At 41.4% G+C, this 25,774-nt stretch overlaps 1 protein-coding gene across 4 annotated transcripts in view; it reads left to right on the top strand.

The window, feature by feature from the left end:
- FNDC3A (fibronectin type III domain containing 3A) overlaps nt 1-25,774 on the top strand; it is a 341,321-nt gene that overhangs the window by 237,792 nt on the left and 77,755 nt on the right. For all 4 annotated transcript variants that reach the window (XM_089654386.1, XM_089654387.1, XM_089654389.1 and 1 more), the window contains 4 exons: nt 5,975-6,238; nt 9,422-9,480; nt 14,677-14,834; nt 19,076-19,135. In XM_089654386.1, coding sequence (XP_089510512.1) covers nt 5,975-6,238; nt 9,422-9,480; nt 14,677-14,834; nt 19,076-19,135 — 541 coding nt within the window. The remainder of the gene's footprint in view (nt 1-5,974; nt 6,239-9,421; nt 9,481-14,676; nt 14,835-19,075; nt 19,136-25,774) is intronic.

The following is a 25,774-nucleotide window of genomic DNA, read 5'->3' as shown; positions in this document are numbered from 1 at the left end:
GGGGGCAGTGTGGACCAATCAGTCAGAAGCCGCCCTAGGTGGCTCATAAGGCAGCATTTGCATTGAGTGTTTTTTACTTCAGTACACTACTTGCATAGCTGTAACATTGTGATCTGTGTTTACTAATGGAGGTGCACAGGTTTGCACTATCTGAAGTAATGTCTTTCAGAAAGTGGAGTAGGGGAAGTGCAGCAGGAAAGGACACTAATGTACCACCGCCAGATCCTGAGGAACCCAGGCAAAGGTCCGCTGTAATATCCTCTCCTGACAGGCCAGAAGCGATTGGGCAGTTTGAGCCGCTGCATCTATCTGGCATTGTGGCCACTATTGGGGCTTCTGCCTCAGAATATGTAACCAAGGATGATCTGGCTTCAGCCTTAGTGGGTTTAGAAGATATCGCTGGGATGATTGCATCGTTTTCGAAGGGGACTAAAGCGGGACAGATCCCCATCACTAGTAACACCAGTCCTGGAGCAGGAATGGGTGGAGCCTGAGGATAAGGAAGAGCTGGAGGAAGGTCAGGCGGTAGAATTTCTGTCTGAGGAGTCGCAGCCTGAGGAGAAGCAGGAGGTCTTTGCCTCCCAGAATTGAAGACTTTTAGTCCAAGAACTTACTGATATGGTACGGTCTGGATTCAGGCTATCTCCGATGGAAACCACTGAAGTTACTTACTCTTCCCTGGGCTCTTTGAAGCCTTCACAGAGTTCCCAGGCCTTTCTGGTGCATTCTCTTTTTTTAGCAAATTATCACCCAGACAGGGTTTTTGTTCCACCAAAGAGGTTTTCTGTTTTGTACCCCATGGAACAAATGTTTAAGAAATGGGAGTTGCCTGTAGTGGATGCAGATGTTTTATCTCTGAATAAATCTTTAACGCCCTGTGGATAATGTACAGGTTTTCAAGGACCCAGCAGATAAGAAGCTGGAGTCTCTCCTTAAGGCCTTCTCCCTGGCAGCTTCTACCACACAACCAGCTTTGGCAGCTATTGGCATTTGCCAGAGTCTTTCTGACCATGTCAAGCAACGGATTGTAAGACCTTCAGTGCCACGGGAATGCTCGGCCGAGGATTTGGAGGATGTTCCGCATGATTTGTGTTTCGCGGTTGATACTCTTAAGGATTCAATTCAGCAAATTTCTCGTTTGGCCCTCTTTTTAGTGCACATGCGAAGGGTTTTGTGGCTGAAGAGTTGGTCAGCAGAACTACCATGCAAAAAATTGTTGGCAGGTTTTCCCTTTTATGGGAAACGGCTGTTTGGGGAAGATTTGGACAAATATATCCAAAATGGAATCCAACAGGGGCTTAGGTTGCTGGGCCCTCATTTACCAGGCAGTCATTTCGCCACACACAGATCCAAGCCTCCAGGGGTAGATTTATGAATCAAAACCCAAGGAGCCCTGGGGGCAAAAGTTGTCTAAGACAGATCCAAAGTCCGCCCCCTTATGAAGGGGTGCCCCCACTTGTTCGGGGGGGTGGGTAGGCTTTTGAATGTTGTGGCCGCATGGAGGGCTCCAATCCAAGACAAAAATGGGTCATTTCCACGATTTCTCTTGGGTACAGACTAGAATTTCGGGTATTTCCCTCTGGCCGGTTTCTAAGATCAAATGTACTAACGAATCCAGAGAAAAGAAGAGCTTTATTTTAGTCACTCGATTGCCTATTGGCTCAAGGAGTAGTCACGGAGGTGTCAGCGGAGAAAGGTTTCTGGGGTTTTATTCAAACCTGTTTACAGTCCCAAAAGCAAATGGGGATGTTAGACCCATTTTGGACTTCAAGGGACTAAATCAGTTCGTATATGTCCGATCCTTTCGTATGGAATCGGTTTGGTCAGTAGTGGCTTCCCTACAGGAGGGAGATTTTTTGGTGTCCATAGACATCAAGGATGCATACCTGCATTTTCCAATGTTCATTCCTCACCAAAGTTTTTTGCGGTTTGCAAAGGTAAAGTTTCTACCCTTTCGAGTGAAGGCACACCCCACCCGGAGTGTTGGGTCATCTTGAGCAATCCGCCATCAGGCTTCAGTGGCTCAGGTTTGCAAGGCCGCTATATGGTCTTCGTTTCACACATTCACAAGGTTCTACCAGCTGGATGTCCGAGCCAAAGAGGATTCTGCCTTTGGCCGCAGAGTTTTACGGATGGATGAGTAGGTCCTGAGGGTTTGACGGTGGCCATCATGGTGTCACCCTCCCCTCAAATTTCTTATTGCTTTGGGACATTCCACATAATCATGAATAGGCTGCTCTGTGTCCCGTGATGTGCAATAGAGAAAATTGGATTTTTTTTTCTACATACTTACCTGTAAAATCCATTTCTCGGCGTATATCACTGGACACAGAGGCCCCACCCCTCTTTCTGGAATGTCATTGCTTGCATCAAAAACTGAGGTACTTCCTGTATAGGAGGTGTTATAGAGGAGAGGACCTCCCCTCTAATTGGTCGTCCAGTGTCCATTCACCTATAGGTGGCCTAAAACCCACAGTCATGAATAGCCTGTCCTGTGTCCCGTGATGTACTCCAAGAAATGGATTTTACAGGTAAGTATGTAAAAAAAAAAAAAAAAAAAAAAAAAAATTTTTTTTTGTTGCAGGGGATGCTCCAAATCTGATTTGTATCTTAGTGCAGACTTCTGGGAAAATCAATAAGCCAATCGGATAAGCAGGAAATTACATATCTGGGGGCATTCTGTACACCATCTGTGTACAGAGGACCTTCAGGTAGCCATATTGCATTGAATTTTACAGAAAATTGTAGTGCTGCAGATTGAAAAGGAAAGGTAATTTTTAATAACTACAATATGACTTGTGTCGCAATTGTATAAGCTATATTAATTTTGTTCCTTCGCTAATTTTTTTCCCACAAGAGTGGAATTATCCTTTAAGGTTAGCTTTTGGTATTCTTTTTCACTGGACTTTAAAGCATACTTAGGCAAATGTGGATTGTACTGCAATTTATATTGAACTCAAAATATGCTGTTTGTGACAGCATGCTTTTACATATACACTCTGTTCCAAATTATTATGTAAATTATATTTTTCTCATAATTAATGTAAATAATTGATGTAAATAACAGTCAGCATAATTCTCATGTTATCAACTATAAGAGTACAATTCAAATTTTATTGAACAAACCTCCTAATGATAACAGTATTTTTTTTAAACATAAAACACTTACAATGCACTGTTCCAAATTATTATGCACAGTAAGTTTCAAAACACTTTATAGGTTGTAAAGAACTGAAAATTGTCATTTGTTGTGTTTGCAGCATATTTACTGAAATCAAAAGCTATTTCAATCAAACTTTTAACAACATTTTAACTTTTTAAACATTTTAACAGGTCACGTTACATTTTAACATAGGACCCCTTATTTGATAGCAGCTTCACAAGTCTTGCATCCTTTGAACTTGTGAGTTTTTGGACAGTTTCTGCTTGAATTTGTTTGCAAGATGTCAGAATAGCCTCCCAGAGCTGCTGTTTGGATGTAAACTGCCTCCCACCCTCATAGATCTTTTGCTTGAGGATGCTCCAAAGGTTCTCAATAGGATTGAGGTCAGGGGAGGATGGAGGCCACACCATGACTTTCTCTCCTTTTATCCCCATAGCAGCCATTGATGCAGAGGTATTCTTTGCAGCATGAGATGGTGCATTGTCATGCATGAAGATGATTTTATTACGGAAAGCATAGTTCTTCCTTCTGTACCAGGGAAGAAGGTGGTCAGTCATAAACTCCACATACTTTGCAGAGGTCATCTTTACACGTTCAGGGACCCTAAAGGGGCCGACCAGCTCTGTTCCCATGATTCCAGCCCAAAACATGACTCCACCACCGCCTTGCTGATGTCGCAGCCTTGTTGGAACAGGGTGGCTGTCCACCAACCATACACTACTCCATCCATCTGGACCATCCAGGGTTGCACGGCACTCATCATTGAACAGGACTATTTGAAAATTATTCTTCATGTATTTTTCTGCCCAATGCAGCCGTTTCTGCTTGTGAGCATTGGTTAGTGGTGGCCGAATAGAAGGTTTATGCACAGTTGTAAGACTCTGGAGGACTCTACACCTTGATGTCCGTGGGACTCCAGAGGCACCAGCAGCTTCAAATATCTGTTTGCTGCTATGTAATGGTATTTTAGCAGCTGCTCGCTTGATCTGATGCATGGATCTAGCAGAAATCTTCCTCAATGTGCCTTTATCTGCACGAACCTGTCTGTGCTCTGAATCAGCCACAAATCTCTTAATAGTGCGATGATCACGCTTAAGTTTTCGTGAAATATCTGTTTTCATACCTCGTCCAAGGCATTGAACTATTTCACTCTTTTCGGCAGCAGAGAGATCCTTTTTCTTCCCCATATTGCTTGAAAATGGTGCTCTGCTTAATAATGTGGAACACCCTCCTTTAGTAGTTTTTCCTTAAATTGGGCTCACCTGTCAATCTAATTATCATAGGTGTCCGAAATTGTTTTCAGTGATCAAAAGAGCCCTGACACACAATGCCATCCATGAGTTAAACTGAAAAACCAAATATTTCATCTTTGTGACACTTAAATAGAATTTGCATAATAATTTGGAACAGGGTGTATATATGTAACAATGTTACTGCACTATGCAGTCGTTCAAACAAAATGCATAAGAACAAGGAATTGGGTGCATGTGACTCCTTTTTGCAGCTGCTGTAGGCTGTCGGCCCTTAACTTCGGTAGCAATTACAATGGTCCAGAAAACGTTAAATAAGGCAAAAAGGCATAGGTCCAATAGTGCCTTATGGGCAGCACAGTGGCTAAATGGTTATCTCTTCCACCTGGCAGTACTAGGGTCGCTAGTTTGAATCCCAGCCACGGCACCTCCTGCCTAGAGTTTGCATGTTCTCCCTGTGCCTGCGTGGGTTTCCTCCCACACTCCAAATACATGCTGGTAGGTTAATTGGATCCTGTCTAAATTGGCCCTAGTATGTGTACGTATGAATATGAGTTAGGGAGCTTAGATTGTACACCCCTTGAGGGTTAGGGACTGATGTGAATGTACAATATATATGTAAAGCGCTGCGTAAATTGACGGCGCTACAAAAGTACCTGAAATAAATAAACTGGTAGTAAACTTGGGAAATGCAAAATCCACTGACAGGCAGGGCTTTTATAACAGAAGAGACCCCTGCCTGTCAACAGTATTGTGATGTGGGCTGCATCTGTCAGTTTTGTATCATCTGTGTCACTTTGGGGAGATTATTCTTCACTTCCTGTCCCACAGCCAAGTCAGGAAGTTGGAGGAAATCCCTTCAAATGAAGGTAATGCCTGGTTGTCACCAAAACAGGTGTCCCCATTGAAAGATTTCTTATCTGTTCTTGTTCTGGTGACAGCCCAAAATGTGGGTTTTTATTTCATTTTCATTCTCGGTGATAGTAAACAGCAAAAATAGAGAGGGCTAATCTCCTTAAAAGGGGCACAGATGTGCCACTATCTATTAGCAGAAATTTTGAATGGTAGCCAGATTCCAAAAGTCTGTAGGTAGCCTAAAGGGATCTCTTATGGATTTAAATATATTAAGAGGAATTACTTATTGCCTGAACTAAATGTTGTTCTAACCAATCAAAAATATACAATCACCCTTTAAATCTTGTACCTTTTCCTTTCAAATTCATGCAGTCATTGTAGCAATTGAGTTTGTATAAATACCTGAAATATGTGAATATTGTATTTCTCCCTTCAGTTTAAAGCTGAATTGAGTCATTCAGTGTGCTTGTCTACTTCATAAATTGCTAGGTGAGAATGGCAGGATCTTCATTAGGTTTTTTGGAGAGAGCCTGAAAGGGCATGAACATGAAGTCTGTAACATTTGTTACACAGAAATATGTTGTCTCTCTCCCTTAATACAATATAGCCATATGTTTTATATAGCTTAAAGTGTATATTGATAATTGTAGATATACTGATTTAACTTCTCAGTCAGTTCCTGAAATCTTGTGTTTCATTTCCCTAGATCCGCTATCACATGGGAGGTCCAGTCTCAGAGATGAGAGGTCAAGTAAAATACATGAGCGGCTGCAGAAGAAGCTAAAGGACAGACATGGTGCGCAGAAAGACAAGCTCAACAGCCCCCCATATTCACCCAAGAAAAGCACTTCTCCAGTCAGTGAATCCAATGGCATTATCAAAGGGCAAAACAGTCCGTCTCTAAATACAGGACAGTCTAAGAGCAAGCAGAAAGGGAAGACATCGGCCCAGGTAGAAGCAGAACCACCAGGTAATTGTGACAATAAAAAGGATGCCAAGGCTGATGTCTCTTCTGCAATAAAAGCCTGCCTGGTTGTTGTCTGTTACAGTGGAACTGCAGTTCTGCTTTAAGAATGATTCCTCGTACTTTGCAAACTCAGTACCTTACCACAGCTTTAAAGGGGATTAATAATTCCTTTTTTTAATCTGGTGTATTTTTAAACATCAGTAAATATGAGATATTAGAGTATGTATTCATGTCTCATATCTGCGTAAAACAACCGGTAGAAGGTAAGATTCTATACATATCTGCAGTCTGCACATTCTGCCAGCTTGGCTGCTTATCGTTTGTTAAGTACCTAATTACTTACTATAGCTCTCTGCACAGAGGTCAACCCTTTCACTACCTATAGCTGCCTCTAGACTTAAGATGACAGTGGGGAAGTGCATTCAGGAAAAAGTCCACCAAGCAGATCAGTTCTTGAAAACATAATAGTGAACCCTTCCAGGGTAAAGCTATAAAATGCTAGCAATTACTCCAAATTTGTATAAAAATTAAAAAGGTATGCAAAAGCTGCTGTATTTAGTGTCACGAAAGGCATTTTTTTTAAGTTTTGGATAGAGTGGAGATGGATTAGAAAACATGTCAGGTTTTATTGCAATCTGTAATCTCCCCGTTAGGGAGATTCACCTTTGTATTTGTCCTGTTTACTGTTATCGAAAGTGAAAGTACAAGAACATCCCACATTTTGGTTTGACATCAGAACAGGAATAGAGGTGAAATATTTCAAAGGGGATACTAGGTCTGGTGGCCCTACTGACACCCTGGGATTCCCTTGTTTCCTGTTTTGGCTACAGGAGAGGAAGTGAAGAGATCTCAATGGGTCACAGATGGCAAAAAAAAAAAACTGACAGGAGTTATAACCCTCCTTTACTCTATCCAAAATGGAAAAAAGTTTTGCCTTTAGTGACACTTTAAAGTGTTTGTAAAGGCTCAAGGTTTTTTACCTTCATGCATTCTATGCATGAAGCTAAAAAATCTTCAGTGTAGAGCAGTGCCTCCAGCCCCCTCAATACTTACCTGAGTCTCGTCGCGTTCCAGCGATGTGCATGACAGCTTTGGCTGTCCCGGGTCTCTGCCTCCTCATTGGCTAAGACAGCAAGCGGGAGCCTTTGACTCCCACTGCTATCAATCACAGCCAGTCAGCCAATGAGGAGAAAGAGGAGGTGTGGCCAAGCCGTCGCTGAGAAAAGGAGTATCCAGGCTGCTCTGTGCAAAAACACTGCACACAGTAGGTAAGTAAAGACGTTATTTATTTTTCCAAAAATAAAAAATTAACCTTTAGAAGATCCCTCATATAGTACAGCATTGTCATTAATCCAATCAATCAAAACAATATATGTATTATTTTTTTTATCTCCGTGTCTCTGAGATAAAATCTGTGACAGTATACCATTGTTGTAAATAAAAAAAATCTTCAGACTATAAGAAACCCCCAATTCAGCAACAATCATTAACTAACACTCAAAGAAAACTAATAATGAAGTGATTATTTGTGTCCATAAATACACTCAAAAATAATTGCATTCCAGAGCAATCTTTCAAAGTTTACAAAGCGTCCAATTCAACAGTAAGCTAACTTCTTCAACATAAGATAGTCCTTGCCAGAAGTTAAGGAAGTTAAACTCCAGCCTTCCCTTCAGTCTTGTTTATTTGTACAGGCTCCGCTATTGTCCTGTTAACTGTACACTGCGCGCTTACCTGGAAGAAGTCTAGCGTCACCTACCTCTTTCTTCCCCAGCCTAAGGCCCCTTTTACACGAGCGGACCGCTTGGGTCCACCTGTCTGTTTTTCAAGCGAACCCGATCATTGCTCTCTATGGAGTGGTGAGGGGTAAACTGACCTGTGTCCGTTTACACCCGCCAGCATCCGACTCAGTCCTGTCTGCCAAAAACAGATGGATGGTGATCTGTTCCCCATCCGTCTGGCTGATCAGATCGGGGTCCAGGCGGTCCATTTCCATCTCACAGGCCATAGAAGACAGTGGGCTGTGTCTGTGTCCGCTCTGCATAAGCAGAGCAGGCACGGACCTGTCATCCATTTGCTCAGTGGGGAATGGCAGGCAGATCCCCTGCTGAGCAAGCGGACCCGCTGACGGGTTCTCCCCATGTGAAAGGCGCCCAACTGTCCTTTGCCTGCCCCTTTTCATTCACTGGATTTTGGTTTTCTCAGTCATGAAGACACAGCATCGTTTGTGGGTGTTACTTAGCACAATCTACCTAGAAACGCCCTCTTCTCCAGACTGACCTCCACCCGTCAAGGAATTTTGATATTTGCATATCTTCTCACAAGAAGCATCCCACTGCATGCAACAGGGCTATGGGCTCTTCAGAGGAGTGCGGTATGATGTTTTTAGGAAGTAATACACAGCACCTTTCCATCCTCTCCCACCATCCATGATCTGTCTGCATGGAGTAGAGAAGCACAGAAACCTAGTGATGACATTATTGGGTCTAAAATGAGGCCCTGGTTTACACTATGCGGACTGGTTGTGAGTGCGGGAATCGCATCTATTCCCACTCCCGCAGCCGAATCGCACTGCTCTTAAGAGATGTGTGGAGCTGCCATTCATTGTGAATGGCACCCCATGCATCTCAGCCCAGAGCACGATTGCGGGTGCGACAACCCCAGGAAAACCACATGGTCAAAATGACCATGTGGTTTCCCTTTGGCCATGTTTTTGTGCGAGAAACACGGGCACAGCAGCCCATTTAAATGAATGAGCTGTCTGAGCAAAAGCACTGGCCGCACAGCCCTCAATAGTGTGAATCGAGCTTCAATCTTTATCAACATGCTAATGAAATGTATGAATAAAACTGAGTGGACAAAATATATAAGAAGACTAAACTTGGGCTTTAAAATAACTTGTACAAGATAATGAATGGACCGTATTGTGTTTTAAGGGATTATTTTATTGCAACCAGCAGTCACAGCAGTATGTCACCATGTAATTATTGATGCAATATCAAGCTAGCTTTATTAATTGAATTTATTTGTATGTAAATTCAAATTATTATTTTTTTTCATTATTAATGATTTCGCCTTAAAGGTAATAGAATTGAATATATTTTACAGACCATCAGTTTCAGCTTTTCGTGGATAAAGCACAGTTAAAAACCTATCAATACATAATTGTATTTATTTCTGTTATAGAAAAAGATGAAGAAACGAAAGCATTGGAAGCTCAGCTTTCCAACATTTCAAAGCCAGCGGTAGGTGCTATCAAAAACCAGTTTCTTTGTGTTTGTCTGTGACAGAATATTGCAGGGATGTCAGTTTGGTGTGAAGCTGTCACACTGTCTGTTTCTGTATTTTTTTCAGGTATAATATATACAGTTGCAAGAAAAAGTATGTGAACCCCTTGGGATTACGTGGAGTTTTGCATGAACTGGGCATAAAATGTGCTCTGAACGTCATCTAAGTCACAACAATAGAAGAACACAGTCTGCTGAACATAATACTACACAAACATTAGATGTTGCCATGGTTTAATTGCACATAACATGTAAACATTCACAGTGCAGGGAGGAAAAAGTATGTGAACCTTTGGACTTAATAACTGGTTGACCCTCCTTTGGCAGCAATAACCTCAACCAAACGTTTCCTGTAGTTGCAGATCAGACCTGCACAACGATCTGGAGTAATTTTGGACCACTCCTCTTCACAAAACTGTTTCAGTGTAGCAATATTCTTGGGATGTCTGGTGTGAATCGCTCTCTTAAGGTCATGCCACAGCATTTCAATCGGGTTGAGGTCAGGACTCTGACTGGGCCACTCCAGAAGGCGTATTCTGTGCTGTTGCAGCCATTGTTTTGTTGAATTACTTGTATGCTTTGAGTCATTGTCCTGTTGCATCACCCATCCTCTGCGGAGCGTCAGTTGGCAGACAGATGTTCGTACGTTTTCCTGCAAAATGTCTTGATAAACTCTGGAATTCATTTTCCCATCAATGACAACAATCCGTCCAGGCCCTGAGGCAGCAAAGCAGCCCCAAACCATGATGCTCCCTCCGCCATGTTTTACAGTGGGGGTGAGGTTTTGACGTTGGTGTGCTGTGCCTTTTTTTTTTCCACACATAGTGTTTTGTGTTCTTCCCAAACAACTCAATCTTGGTTTCATCTGTCCACAGTATATTTTGCCAGTAGTGCTGTGGAACATCCAGGTGCTCTTTTGCAAACTTCAAACGTGCTGCAATATTCTTTTTGGACAGCAATGGCTTCCTCCGTGGTGTCCTCCCATGTACTCCATTCTTGTTTAATGTTTTCCTTATTGTAGATGTGTCAACAATAATGTTAGCATGTGCCAGAGATTTCTGTAGGTCTTTAGCTGACACTCTGGGATTCTTCTTTACCTCATGCAGCATTCTGCGCTGTGCTCTTGCAGTCATTTTTACAGGACGACCACGCCTAGGGAGAGTAGCAACAATGCTAAACTTTCTCCATTTGTAGACAGTCTGTCTTACCGTGGACACATGAACATCAAGGCTTTTGGAGATACTTTTGTAACCCTTTCCAGCTTCATGCAAGTCAACAATTCTTGATCGTAGGTCTTCTGAGAGCTCTTTTTTGCGAGGCATGGTTCACATCAGACAGTGCTTCTTGAAACCAGTAAACCCAAAACAGGTGTGTGTTTTCTAAGGGCAGGACAGCTGTCAGCAACACATCTAATATCATCACACTGATTGGAGTCAAGGTTGGCTCACTCCTGGCTCCAATTAGCTCTGGGAGAAGTCATTAAGCTAGGGCCTCACATACTTTTTCCTCCCTGCACTGTGAATGTTTACATGTTATGTGCAATTAAACCATGGCAACATCTAATGTTTGTATAGTATTATGTTCAGCAGACTGTGTTCTTCTATTGTTGTGACTTAGATGACGTTCAGAGCACATTTTATGCCCAATTCATGCAAAACTCCACATAATCCCAAGGGGTTCACATACTTTTTCTTGCAACTGTATAATACCTTAGCTGAGGTATTCTTATGCACTATTCACCCTAGGGTCGTGTATGGGCCAATTATTGTAACTGTACCCAAAATTCTCAAACATCTAGAAATAAGCTCTGACAAATGTTAAATGCTCACCCCACACCCATCCCTCTGTGTGTGCCTCAACTGCTTTGTTGCTTGTTTCTCTGTTGGAAATTCCACAAAATACCCAGTGCTCACATGAAGTGGTGGTGGTAGGGGTAATGTGTGATTTTATTGCTAGGTTGCAGCACTGAGTGGCAATCCACTAGGCCCGAACACTATCACATGACAAGAAAGACGTCATCAAACCTGTGTAAGCTCCAATATCATCCTATATGGAGCTTACACAAGGTTCTGATTCAAAAATCGAGCACAGGGAAGAGGAGTGTAGGTGGGTCAAGAGTTGGGTTTCAACAGATTCTGTTACTTTGTCTTGAATGGGGAGTGTGTCAGTCTTTTAAACTTTGAAGTCTTCCTTGCTTATTGGTTTCTAATGGTGCCAAGAATTAAGTATGCTTAGGGCCAGTTCACACCACATGCAGTCCAGGCAAAGTAGGTTATATGGTTTACAATGGCATAGTTCACACCAGTGCTGTCAGTTCCAGGGCGTTCCAGTTCCAGAAAACAAAGTAGGACGTACTGCATTTTTCCTGCCCTGGACTGTACTGGAAGGCAGTAAAACGCATCAAAAACACATTAAAAAATGCACATGACCCTGGTACAGTTAAAAAAGGAAAAAGCATCTGAGTTGCATCCGGAAACCCAACAAAAACACCAGAACGTATTAAAAACATATCTGGAGTGCCTTTTTGTGGTGTGAACCGGCTCTTAATGTGTTTAGCACTATCTTCATTTTCTAAAATATAAATGGAAAATAACCTCTTCTCTGATTTACCTTTATAGGACTTCCTTATTTTAGTAGCTGAATTTATGATCAAAGGGATCTCAAAGTTGTCTTGTCTTATTGTTTAAGAAAGGCAATCTTCTTGCTGTTTCTAGACATTAAAGGCACCGTAATAAATGTTACATTTTCTTCTAGTTTGAAGAGTCTAGAACCTAAATAATTTCTTTATTTAGGAAATACTCATAGGTTGCTTTGGTAATAATCCAAACTACTTGCAATATCATCAGTTATATGAAAGGATTGTGGAGATAAAAGCCTAAGAATCTTGTTGCACAGGATTTATGGGAAATAGAACACTTTTCAACAGCTGCTAATATTCCTAGCCCCTACTCGTAACCACTCAATTTAATTTCTTTTACAAGTGTTTATTAAAAAATACACCAAGGTAAAATGTAGACAATGGCCTATCAGGCATGTTGAATTCCAATCGTCTGACGCCCGGGACATGTAGTTCCGGGCGCCAGGCAGTTAGTTCTGTTTTTTTTTACCCCAGCCCTGCTGCATGCCGCCCGAATACTTCCACACCGTGCCAGCCTACCACAGTTTTATTATCTAGGGTCTCTGATTTCAGAAAATATATCCTGTTTGGGGGGTTTGTGTAATCTTCAGGCCTTAAATTATTTTTTTTAATCTTGTGCAAAAAATGCAAAAATGGCTCAGGCAGCGAAAGGGATAAACGATAAGCCTGACACTCCCCTTTCCTGACAAGCACCCAATCAGTGTTCATTACACTGCACGGTCTCTCTACTCCCTGCTAGTCCCTGGGTGCGATGCTGGAGACAGGCAGGGAGGGGAGGAGGAGATAAACAGCACAATGTTAAAAATATTAAACGTTTAAGTCACCATAAAATCCATTTTGTTTTTAAAACATTCCTAATATCACCTCAGATTTAAGTACGGTTTGGTTAAAAAAAAAAAAAAATTTTATCTGGACAAGTAAATTGTCATGAGGGACAAATAGATTGGGACACCGATTTAGTCTATTGGACAAGTAGTTTTTTCAAACATTTCCACACCCCTTGCCTAAATTAAAGTGGTTGGAAAGGTTGTAAATAACAAATATGTCATGCTTACCTGCTCTGTTAAATAGAATTGCACAGAGTGTCTTCGAGCCTCCTGTTCACGGGTCCCTCGCTGGCATTCCTGGCTTTTCTCCTCCACCAAGTGCCCCCAATGGGAAGCCGCTTCCCACAGGGAGCCCCTCTGCTGTGTCTATTGACACAAACAGCAGGACTCGTCCCCACCCCCTGCTCCCTCGTCACTGGATTTGATTGACATTAAACCAATTGGGAACCAATGGCTCCTGCTGTCTCAGCAATTCCTTTGATAGCTGGAAGTGAGGGGAGAGAAGAGCTGCAGATGTGCATAGCGTTGGATCAAATGAGGGCTCAAGTAAGTATAGGGTAAGGGGCCTCTACTGATGGCTAAACATTTTTTTCCTTAATGCAAGGAATGCATTAAGGTAAAAAATCTTTAGGCTTTAGAACCACTTTAAATTGATTTTGTCGTAAGCCGTAATTTGCCAGATGGTCTGCTAGACCTCTAACTCCACGGACAGGTTAAAGCAGAGTTCCACTGCGCATGCAAGAGTAGTGCTGCGCTTTCTGAATGACCCCTTCAGGGACCTGTCACGTGTCCCGGAAGATTACGAGGAGGGAGGACAACTTCCGATCGCCTAGCCTGTCAATTTCAGGGTACCCGCTCCCCCTATCCCCCCGCTTCCCAAAGGTGTCAATCCGTAATGGGGAGCGGGGGGGCCAGTCTTTAAAGCCGAACTTCCCCTTTTGGGTGGAGATCCGCTTTTAAGTACAGTTCCATTGTGTTTGGTGTATCCTAGTGATAGTTTGCTTAGAGGACACAATAGAAGCATTATTCTACTTTCCTTTTTTTCATTAAGAACCCTTGGATTGTATTCTAAGTGGTTATAAGTGGCTGACATTAACTGAATTTTGCAAGGAGCATTTTGGGGTCCACCTGATTTGTGAAAAGCTCACGTAGGCAATACTTTTGCAGAGGTTTATCAAACTGACATCCCTCCTATTAAACCAAATGGGTGTCATTTATTAACTCCCATCAGATGACCTTTGTCGCATCATCATCATCATCAGTTTGAAAACAATAGACACAGTTTGTTGAGCATGCTTCTTAGGTACAAGTTAAAGACTTGCTATGTATGTATGAGGCCTTAGTAGTGTGCATGCAAAAAAAATTGTTGTTGAATGAAGCTCAGTGGATCAAAATAGAACAAGACTGTTCGCATTTACTCCAGCTGTTGTCAACAAAACGTCACCTTCGCATGTGTGCTCCACGTAGTGCTGGCATACCAGTGGAGCATGAAAGGGTTTTTGTACATAAAGTAAATTTGTAATTCCTACAATACATTTTTCTCATTCAGCTATGTTTGGAAGGGTATTTATTCTGATATATTATTTGGCCTAATGGCATTTAACATTGAATTAAGGATCTTGCATTCTTAAATAATGCCTCAGTCAAAATGTTTCTTCTGTCTGAACTTCTGTGTGCACATCATTGTAGGTGTCAGATATTCAAGCACGATCTGTGACACTGACCTGGTCACCACCTCCCAGTTTGATCAGCGAAGAGAGTGATGACACAAACAACCCTGAGCTTTATACATATGAAATATTGTTATCTAACAGTGGTAAGGATGGAAAATTCAAGGTGGCATATAGGTAGGTGCAGAAATAAAACTTGCTTGTGGAACGTATATGTGTGTGTGTGTGTGTGTGTGTGTGTGTGTGTGTGTGTATACAGTGGAGCAAAAAAGTATTTAGTCAGCCACCAATTGTGCAAGTTCTCCCACTTAAAAAGATGAGAGAGGTCTGTAATTGGCATCATAGGTAGACCTCAACTATGAAGACAAAATGAGAAAAAAAATCCAGACAATCACATTGGCTGATTTGGAAAGAATTTATTTGCAAGTTATGCTGGAAAATAAGTATTTGGTCACCTACAAACAAGCAAGATTTCTGGCTCTCACAGACCTGTACCTTCTTCTTTAAGAGGCTCCTCTGTCCTGCACTCATTACCTGTATCAATGGCACCTGTTTGAACTTGTTATCAGTATAAAAGACACCTGTCCACAACCTCAAACAGTCACACTCCAAACTCCACTATGGTGAAGACCAAAGAGCTGTCGAAGGACACCACAAACAAAATTGTAGACCTGCACCAGGCTGGGAAGACTGAATCTGCAATAGGCAAGCAGCTTGGTGTGAACAAATCAACTGTGGGAGCAATAATTAGAAAATGGAATACATACAAGACCACTGATAATCTCCCTCGATCTGGGGCTCCACGCAAGCTCTCACCCCGTGGGGTCAAAATGATCACAAGAACGGTGAGCAAAAATCCCAGGACCACACGGGGGGACCTAGTGAATGACCTGCAGAGAGCTGGAACCAACGTAACAAAGGCTACCATCAGTAACACACTATGCCGCCAGGGACTCAGATCCTGCAATGCCAGACGTGTCCCCCTGCTTAAGCCAGTACATATCCGGGCCCATCTGAAGTTTGCTAGAGAGCATTTGGATGATCCAGAAGAGGATTGGGAGAATGTCATATGGTCAGATGAAACCAAAATAGAACTGTTTGGTAGAAACACAACTCGTCGTGTTTGGAGGAGAGAGAATGCTGAGTTGCATCCGAAGAACACCATACCTACTGTGAAGCATGGGGGTGGCAACATCATGCTTTGGGGCTGTTTCTCCGCAAAGGGACCAGGACGACTGATCCATGTACAGGACAGAATGAATGGGGCCATGTATCGTGAGATTTTTGAGTGCAAACGTGCTTCCATGAGCAAGGGCATTGAAGATGAAACGTGGCTGGGTCTTCCAACATGACAATGATCCCAAACATACCGCCCGGGCAACGAAGGAGTGGCTTCGTAAGAAGCATTTCAAGGTCCTGGAGTGGCCTAGCCAGTCTCCAGATCTCAACCCCATAGAAAACCTTTGGAGGGAGTTGAAAGTCCGTGTTGCCCAGCGACAGCCCCAAAACATCACTGCTCTAGAGGAGATCTGCATGGAGGAATGGGCCAACATACCAGCAACAGTGTGTGCCAACCTTGTGAAGACTTACAGGAAATGTTTGACCTCTGTCATTGCCAACAAAGGATATATAACAAAGTATTGAGATGAACTTTTGATATTGACCAAATACTTATTCTCCACCATAATTTGCAAATAAATTCTTTCCAAATCAGCCAATGTGATTGTCTGGATTCATTTCTCATTTTGTCTCTCATAGTTGAGGTCTACCTAAGATGCCAATTACAGGCCTCTCTCATCTTTTTAAGTGGGAGAACTTGCACAATTCGTGGCTGACTAAATACTTTTTTGCCCCACCGTGTGTGTGTGTATGTATATATATATATGTATGTGTATATATATATGTATGTGTATATATATATATATGTATGTATGTATGTATATATGTATGTGTATGTATATATATATATATATATATATATATATATATATATACACACACACAATAGAAGTGAGTACACTCCTCACATTTTTGTAAATTTTTTGTTGCATCTTTTCATGTGAAAACACTGAAGAAATGACATTTTTGCTACAATGTAAAGTAGTGAGTGTACAGCTTGTATAACAGTGTAAATTGCTATCCCCTCAAAATAACTCAACACAGCCATTAATGTCTAAACCGCTGGCAACAAAAGTGGGGCCAATTAGACATTTTCCCTCCCTGATGTCATGTGACTCGTTAGTGTTACAAGGTCTCAGGTGTGAATGGGGAGCAGGTGTGTTAAATTTAGTGTTATTGCTCTCACTCTCTAATACTGGTCACTGGAAGTTCAACATAGCACCTCATGGCAAAGAGCTCTCTGAGGATCTGAAAAAAAGAATTGTTGCTCTACATAAAGATGGCCTAGGCTATAAAAAGATTGCCAAGACCCTGAAACTGAGCTGCATCACGGTGGCCAAGACCATACAGCAGTTTCACAGGACAGGTTCCACTCAGAACAGGCCTCGCCATGGTCGACCAAATAAGTTGAGTGCACGTGCTCAGCATCCTATCCTGAGGTTGTCTTTGGGAAATAGACAAATGAGTGCTGTCAGCATTGCTGCAGAGGTTGAAGGGGTGGGGGGTCAGCCTGTCAGTGCTCAGACATTTTTTTTTTTATGTTTGTGTACTTGGTGTGTGTTCCTTTTTTTCAAAGCACGATTGATAAAATATTTGCTTTTCCTGGGTGAGGCAAAATAATTGGTTCATTTTAATGGCAGCTCCACAAGCCGCTTGTACTCTCCATTATTTCACTCCCTAGCTGCTCCATTCAGCTGCCAGGAATAAAAATTTAAGCTTTCTGTATACTCTGCCAGCTCTTATGTAACAGCTATAGATGCCTGAGCCTATAGTCACCAAGCACTTGCGCTGTCACATGGGAGGAATGGTATTGTGTCATATGCTCCCCCATATACACAAATACTGTGTATTTTTCCTGTCTCTCTGAAGGTAGCACAGAGCACTGGGGAGGAAAGATAGGGTGAGTATATTCTGCAAGTGGGGCTGCTATTAGAGTGAACCTGCTGTTTTGCCCTGCATGGGCAAAGGACAGGTTCACTTAAAAGAAGGACTCTACAGCCAAATGCTTGTTTAAACCCTATCTTACAGTAAGTTATTTAGAAGTGAACAAGGAATGCGTCACTAAGCACAAGTTTTGCTATGACTCTGTTAGGTACCGCTTGAGCTACTGAACTGGGTGAACTGGCCTTTTCAGCCAGGTAGTAGAAGAGAGCATGTGAGTAGGAGCCTAAAGCTCCACCTAGTGGCCGGATGGAAGACTGCATAATTTGTATGTAGTGTTTCATTTTACCAAAGGTATAGTATATTGGTATAAAGTACTGTAGCATCATAAACAAAATTCCTTTTAACTAAGTGAGTTGGCAGAGGCTGACAAGCAGTTTTTTGTTCCTTTTTAGAAAGCCAGTCATATTTTGAAAGCTGGAAAGCACCTAGTAATAAATATAGTATTAAATATATTTAATAAATAAAGATTTTAAAGACAAGGACCTTATATAACCTTGCTATTTTTTAACTAGTAAACGTTAAAATTGACCTTATCAATTACACTGACTGTATAGCTGCAAATTTGTTTTAGAATGGTAGCCATTCAAATATGTGGCAGGTACCGCAGGTAACACACCTGCTCCGCATGCATTCCTCTATTTTTCATATGCTTTCTGCACTGGGCTGAAAAAAAGCACATGGACTCTTTTTATTGTGGCTCTTTTTCAGTTTGCCAATAGAGCTACCATTGTGACATTCGCACAGGCCCTAACAATAGGTATGAAAGAGAAACTTTGGAGCAATGGTAGATCTTCTGGTTTTGTCCCAAGCAATGTGCTTCCCTGTGTTTGCATGGTTTTCTTCCCAACAGTCAAATATGTATCAAGAGGCTCAACTTTTTATATTTTTTTCATATTTTTAATGAATTTATGAAGGTATTCTTAATTTAAAATTTGCCTAGCCCCTTCTGTGTCCCCCAAATACCCCTCAGCCACCCCATATATTTGTACAAACCTCCCACACAATCTGAAGATGTGCGCAGATTGGCTCTAGATTTTTCCTGGTTGGGCTGCAAACTAACCCCCATAGACTTGAATAAAATGCTCATGTATAGCAGGAGCTACATCCCATGAGGGAGGAGGGCTGCCAGGGTCTCTGTAATAACTTGTGCAAAACAGTCTAAGGACAGATTGGAGCAATAGTGCGTCCGTTATTTTGACAGTAGTGGGAACTGATTTCATCGGTCCTTGTAGTGTCCCATTTAATGATGCAGTGTCAATTTTTAAAATAATATAACTGGATTGTATGAACATGTCCTTTTTTTTTTTTTTTTTTTTTTTTTTGCACTGGCTAAATAACATTTCTATTCCTAACAGTGGCGAGAAGACCAGTGTTACAGTGGATGATCTGAGGCCTGCAACAGATTATCACACCAGGTCAGTTGCCTTTATTCTAGTTTTATAACTACATTGGTGTGGATTGCAAAGGTATAATATTTTGACTTGTACTGCATGCGTTTTTCTGTTTAGTGAATGTTCCTTCTCCAGTCTGTTTTATACACAAGTAATATGACAGCTTGGCCACTGGGTGGTAGTTAATACCTACTTGTATACACATAGCAACAAACCGTATAACAGTGTCTGAAGTGTCTTGATACTGGTAAAATAGCACTTCCAGGACCAGGCCATGTGTTATGTTTCAGTTCAGAATCAGATGAACCATTATCATTTTTATTTTTTAAGAAATACATATTAATATATGTAAATTGGCAAATGCAACAGTGAAAATTTCCACTGTGAAGAAACTGTAGTAACATTGACCATTTCTTTCTAACTTTCAATAGAAAAAGACAGCTAGAACCTGGTAGTTTTGTTAGCTGTACTTCCTGTAAATTTATAAATATTTTCACTTTCCATCTACTAAAATATACATATATTTTTAAAATCCAGGTTTTTTGGTGAAGGATTTTTTTATCTCACGCTTGCACACCACTCAAACACACTTAAAATGGGTATACAGACATAGATTATTTTAGTTTAGCCTAGGGGCTGAACAAAAATAACAGATTTCCCCATCCACGAATGCCAATGAAGGAATCTCCTGCTATATAGCTATTTTATCCTGAGAATTGCAGCTGGTGCCTATCAGAATACCCAAACAGTAGTTCTGTCTGATTGGATGCTGGTCTACAGTTTTTCACTCGTTTCCTCTGATTTTTCAGTTGAAAGATGTCAGGTGGGAGGAAGCCAACAGAGTCAGCCACATCAAATTTTATCTGGTTCCTTAGAAATCTGCCAAAATGTATATAGTATGCATGCTGCATTGTTTCTTAACAATCACTGAAGACCACAGTTTCTGTAAATGATGGTTTACATGGATGTCACATGCATTTATTAAAGTATAGCTCAGTGTAATTACTCCTTGATAGGAGTGCTGAGATCCCAGGGTCGTAAGGGCTTTATTTCTGTACTATACTCTCATTTAATAAATGTCAACATATGTGCTGCACCACTACCTTCTAAAACTAAGTGGCAATCTATATGTCCAGACATAAGGGATAAGGATTGTGAGGAGGCTTGCTTTTCAGGTTTAACCTCTTCCACCTGCAGTCAGTAACATACTTATCCAGCTATATACTGTTTTGGAAATAGGTACTTGGAACACAAAAACGATGAAGTCCATCTCTTCATAATGAAGCAGTGCCCTCAATTTTAACAGTGTGGGGACGTCTGTTACGGTTTGCCGATCTCTGGGTGACAGACATTCTAGACCTGGTGGGTTCAACTGGTGGTTTCAGTGGAGTACAAAATAGTGTTCAAAACTGTACCCCCTCATCATTTTCTTCTCTGAAATCAACCAAAACCACCACAAGGACAGTCAGATTTTCTGAGCACCTCAGGAGGTGTTCATTCTGATCCATCTGGAGGACAGATTCAGAGGAGTTTGTTTAAATCTATTCATGGTGCCAAAACCAAACAGGGATATTCATCTATCTTAGACCTAAAATCCTTAAACAAGTACCTGCACATACCAAGTTTTGCATGGAAACCCCAAGAACAGTTATTGCCTCTCTGAGATAAGGGGAATACTTTAGTAGACATTTAAATGCTTTTCAATCTATTCCGATTCACAAATGTATTTTCCCCTTTTCTTGTCCTTTTAAAAACTCAGGGCATTCAGGTAACAGGGTACTTAGATGACCTTCTTCTGAAGAACTCATCACTCCTTCAAGTATCTGCAAATATCCAAACGACTGTTCATATTCTTCAGGCTTTTGGTTGGGTAATTGACTTTCACAAGTCTGATCTCCAACCTTCCCTTTGCCTAGAGTATTTTTGCCTGGGCTCAGTCCACAACGAGGCATAAGTCTTCCTTCCAGAAAGCAAAATCTTCCCTCCTAAGATCTCATGCTTGGATCTTAAGATTTTCTGAGAGTTTTGGGCCTCACTCGAAGCCTTCTCCTTCACTCAGTTCCATTATAGGCCTGTCCAGTGAAACCTCTTGTTGGCCTGAAACAAGCATACTCCTTCTCTTGAACTTTCTATGCTCTTCTCCAGCCAAGCTAGTGCAGTTTTTTTCTTTTGTTTGTTTTTTTTACCACATCCATGAAGGGTGATAATAACAAATGCCAACCTAATAGGCTGGGGAGGAGTGTTCCAGCCTCCCACAGTTCAGGGAACGTGGTTAATCAGGGAACCTGAGTGCCTCATCAACATCCTGGAGCTCAGAGTAATAACACTAGCTCTGCATCAAGGCCACACGATCCGGTAACTCCACAGCTGTGGCCTATATTAACCACCGGGTGGGGGGGGGGGTACCAAGAGTTAGGCAGCCCTAACAGAAATAAGTCTAATCATCTCATGGGCAGAGGGACACTGCCCAGCCCTCTCTGCTGATTACCTTAGCCATCTCTGGCTGGACCAAGAGTAATCCTGACATGTTCAGTCTCCTATGTAAGAAATGGAGGTCTCAAGATGTAGACCTGTTCCAGGTCATGTATGCCTTTTCTGTGGATTCTGCCTTGACTGCTCCACAAAATAAAGCAAGAGAATAAATTGGTGATTCTCATTGCACCCAACTGGCCCAAAAGAACCTGGTACACAGACATACTCAAACATCTAGTAGACGATCACTGGCCTATACCAAACATGATAGACCGAGCCCCCTGTTCCATTCTATACTTCATACTATAGCTAACTCTTCATTATAAAGGATAAACAGCTCCAGCACTCTTATGTGCTCACCCCACCAGATTCCTGGGCATTCTGACATTAAGCCTCTGCCACCTGGTCTTCAGCTCACACCTCCAAGTTGTACCAGGTGGACATCCAAGCTTCTTTGGATGCAACCTTTTACAAGGGTCCTGCAGCAGCACTCTGAATTGGGTATGTTAGTTCTTGTTATTTTTTAGCCTGTTGGCACAGTTGTTTGCCTTATTGTTGCCAACCCTTCTTATTCATTGCTTGGGAACATCCAAGTTCTCTTTACTGTATAATTAGGATATCTTGGAGTACAGTACAGAACACAGGACACCCTACCCTGTTCCTGTATTACTCTGCAATGCTTGTAAAAAAAAAAAAAAAAAACCTATGCAGTAGGGTTAATAGGGTATGCCCAGGGTGCATGTCCAGCAAACTTTCCCAGTGTCTAATGAATGAAGGTAGCGGCCTATAACCTAGGGTCCACGAATATCCAGCCTGTGTACTATACTGTACTTCAATATATAGAATTTACAGAAAAATTATAATTCCTTTTTTTGTTTGTTCTTTGGGTTAGATGCTCTTTAGGCACTGACACACTTTTGTGGTGTGTTTAGTACGTGGATGACAGTATCTACCTATGTTAGCTCCTCAAACACTTTTTGAATGCTCAGTATGAGGTAAACTTTTGGGAAGTTATTCAGTTCAAGTAAATACAGTTATTTGAAGAAGCACAAGCACTTGTCCCAAACACAAATGATTACAAGCTTCTTGGCTTACATTTTGTTAAAAAAAAAAAAAAAATGTAAATAGGGTTGAACTTGGACCTATTCAGATCCTAGTCTGAACCTACCTGAACCTACCATCAGAAAGCTGTCATCTCTACTGTGCCAATCATAAGCCGCTGAGGCATTCCCTGCCACCGCACGTATACAAAGAGGCATGTATACATGAAGCTACTGGATGGGGAGTCGGCTACCTATGATTGGCCATGTACAGTGACAACTTCCTGACTGGATTGCTCATGTCGGTTTAGACTAGGATTTGAACATGTCTGAGCTAATTTTAAGATTCAAACCACTTGGAAAGAGTCGTAAATGCTTCCAGAAACAACTGAGTACTGTCTGTGATTTTTGTTATTCTTTATTTGCACTAACATCCAAATTTTCAGGACAAGCTTTAAAGGTGAACCCCCTTCTTCAAGGTCCAAGCAGTACTAATCTTAATATAGTAATGCTTGGACCTTGAAGAAGGGGGTTCACCTTTAAAGCTTGTCCTGAAAATTTGGATGTTAGTGCAAATAAAAAAAAGTATCACAGACGGTACTCAATTGTTTTTGTTACATGGGCATAATATGGCCACAGTCACCTCATTAAATGCTTCCTGAAGCCTTTTATTGACACACGTGTGAATGGGTCTGTACTCTGAAGACTGTACATGTTCATTGTTACATTTGAACTTTCCTAAAAAGCTAGAATCGGCATATCCTGTGCCACACCATAAGAGTAAAATAAATTTTGATGCTTACAAATGATTAGAATAATAAAGTAGTTTACAGGAATTAGATGAGTGGTGTGAAATACAGGGTTAAAGTAGAGTTTTCATTTAAACACTATCCTGTAATGCTGTTTATGGTATTTCTCCCCCTCTTTGTTTTCTTTAACAGGCTATTATTAGTGAATTTCACTTTCTACTTTGTTTTCGTCTTTGTACATGTTAAAAGCATCCTACAGCCTGTGACTAATTCCGCCTACTCCCTGAACTCCTGTGTGCGTTCAGCGCCTCCAGACATATATTAATACCCTGTTATTGCTCACATTGCTGACACCTGAAGTGATTGTCCTAACATAACCCACTCTGCTGTGCTGGATACCCAATATCCTTCACCAGATACTGAAGAATGCAAATGGAATAATTATGGTTTTATTTTTTTTCCTTTTATTAAGGTTAGAACTGAAAAATATTTTTTTTTCGGTTGTGCAAATATTAAAGCTGAATTTCAGTCTTTCTGGTGGACTTCCAGAATCATCTAGCGCTTTCCCAGCAGACTGTTCCTGACCCACCTTTTCGTTCATTGGATTCCAATTCTTTCAATCAAAAAGGCTCACAATCACATGCGAGCCCTACCTGAGGAGGTCTACATGGAAATGCAGCCTATGTACTTCCACTCCTCCAGACATGCATTCTTCAATCATGGCATTTTGATGTTTGCAAAATTGATATTTGCAAAATTCATCACAGGAGCAAGCGCACTGCATGCATCAGGGTTAAGGACCTTTCAGGGGATTATTGAGACAAGGTGCTTTGATCTGTTTACCTGTTTGTATCAATCAGGTAGAGTGCCAGTCTCCCTCTCACATGATTACCTGCCTGTCGCATTATTTCCTGGATAGCATTAGTAGGTTACTGGTTGATTTCAGATATGGAACTACTTTATTCCAGATATGTACAAATGTCGCAGTGTGGAATACCCTTTCGCAAGGAAGCACTGAAGTGAAATGCAGTCAGTGTTGCTAGCGATCTGGGTTTCATATATATATATATATATATATATATATATATATATATATATATATATATATCTGAAAGTATTTGCTGTCCCTGACTGTGGCAGGTTCAATCTCAATACACTGTCACTAGTATATGTTGATGGCACTCTCTGCCTCACCCTGCACAGAGATTTTCCATCTGACAGGACCTAAATCTAAATGCCAGCAGACTGAGAGTGTTTAATACTGTGGTCAGTTAACCACACAGTTCACCCGTTGCACACCACAACAGCCTCCACCATGTGTTGTAAGAAAACAAATATAGCAAAAAATGATTTACAGGAAAAGATATCACAATGGAAAAAAGGCAATAATACAACAGCAAAACAAAGTTTTAAGTGGTATTAAACTTTCCTTCCTCCCCCAAAAAATTGTATTATATTGCAATTCACCACTTCTTTAAATGGTGGCTTGCTAGTACCCTTTTTTTTTCTTTTTAGTAAAGGAGAGCTCCAGAGTGCAGATGCAGCCTCTCTTTTCTGAACCCCGAGGAGGGCGTTGACTGAAATTACTTGATCAATCAAGGAGTCTGAGGAGTGGTTGTAGGGATATCAAGATCATACAGCCGTCGCTCTTTGATAGTTTTCTTAAATGTATTCATATTTTCATATGCTTACAGGTTACATTCTGGCAACCAGTATGTTATTGTACAGAACAGAATTACCTTTTGAATTAACCACATGCACTCTAGAGGATTTACCCCCCTTCCTGAGCAGGCCATTTTTTGCAGTATGGTGCTGTGTTACTTTAACTGACAATTGCGCGGTCATGCAGTGCTGTACATTAATTACATTTTATGTCCTTTTTCCCCACAAATAGAGCTTCCTTTTGGTATGTATAGGAATTTTTTTTGCAATGTGCAATTAAACCATGGCAACATCTAATGTTTGTGTAGTATTATGTTCAGCAGACTGTGTTCTTCTATTGTTGTGACTTAGATGACATTCAGAGCACATTTTATGCCCAATTCATGCAAAACTCCACGTAATCCCAAGGGGTTCACATACTTTTTCTTGCAACTGTATAGTGGGACTGCAGCGGGCATTCTGACATTGGGTGGGCACTGACTAACTGCCATTGACATCTCCACTGATACTAATACAGTGATCAGTGCTAATAAAAAGCACTGACACAGTACTAATGACACTGCGCAGAAAGGGGTTAACATCTGGGGCGATCAAAGGGTTAACTATGCGCTGTGTGTGTTTTACATTGTGTGCTGTTTTACTTGGGAGACCTGCTGCTTTGTATCTCTCTGCTGTGCAGAGAGATTCAAAGCAGCATGTCCATGCTGACAGGAGAGAGATTGTGTTGTTTACACACACAT

This window comes from Staurois parvus, unplaced genomic scaffold (genome assembly GCF_062004578.1).
Source record: "Staurois parvus isolate SC_StPar_1 unplaced genomic scaffold, SC_StPar_1.0 ptg000761l, whole genome shotgun sequence".
NCBI lineage: Eukaryota > Metazoa > Chordata > Amphibia > Anura > Ranidae > Staurois > Staurois parvus.
This window is presented reverse-complemented; position numbering and strand designations above follow the sequence as displayed.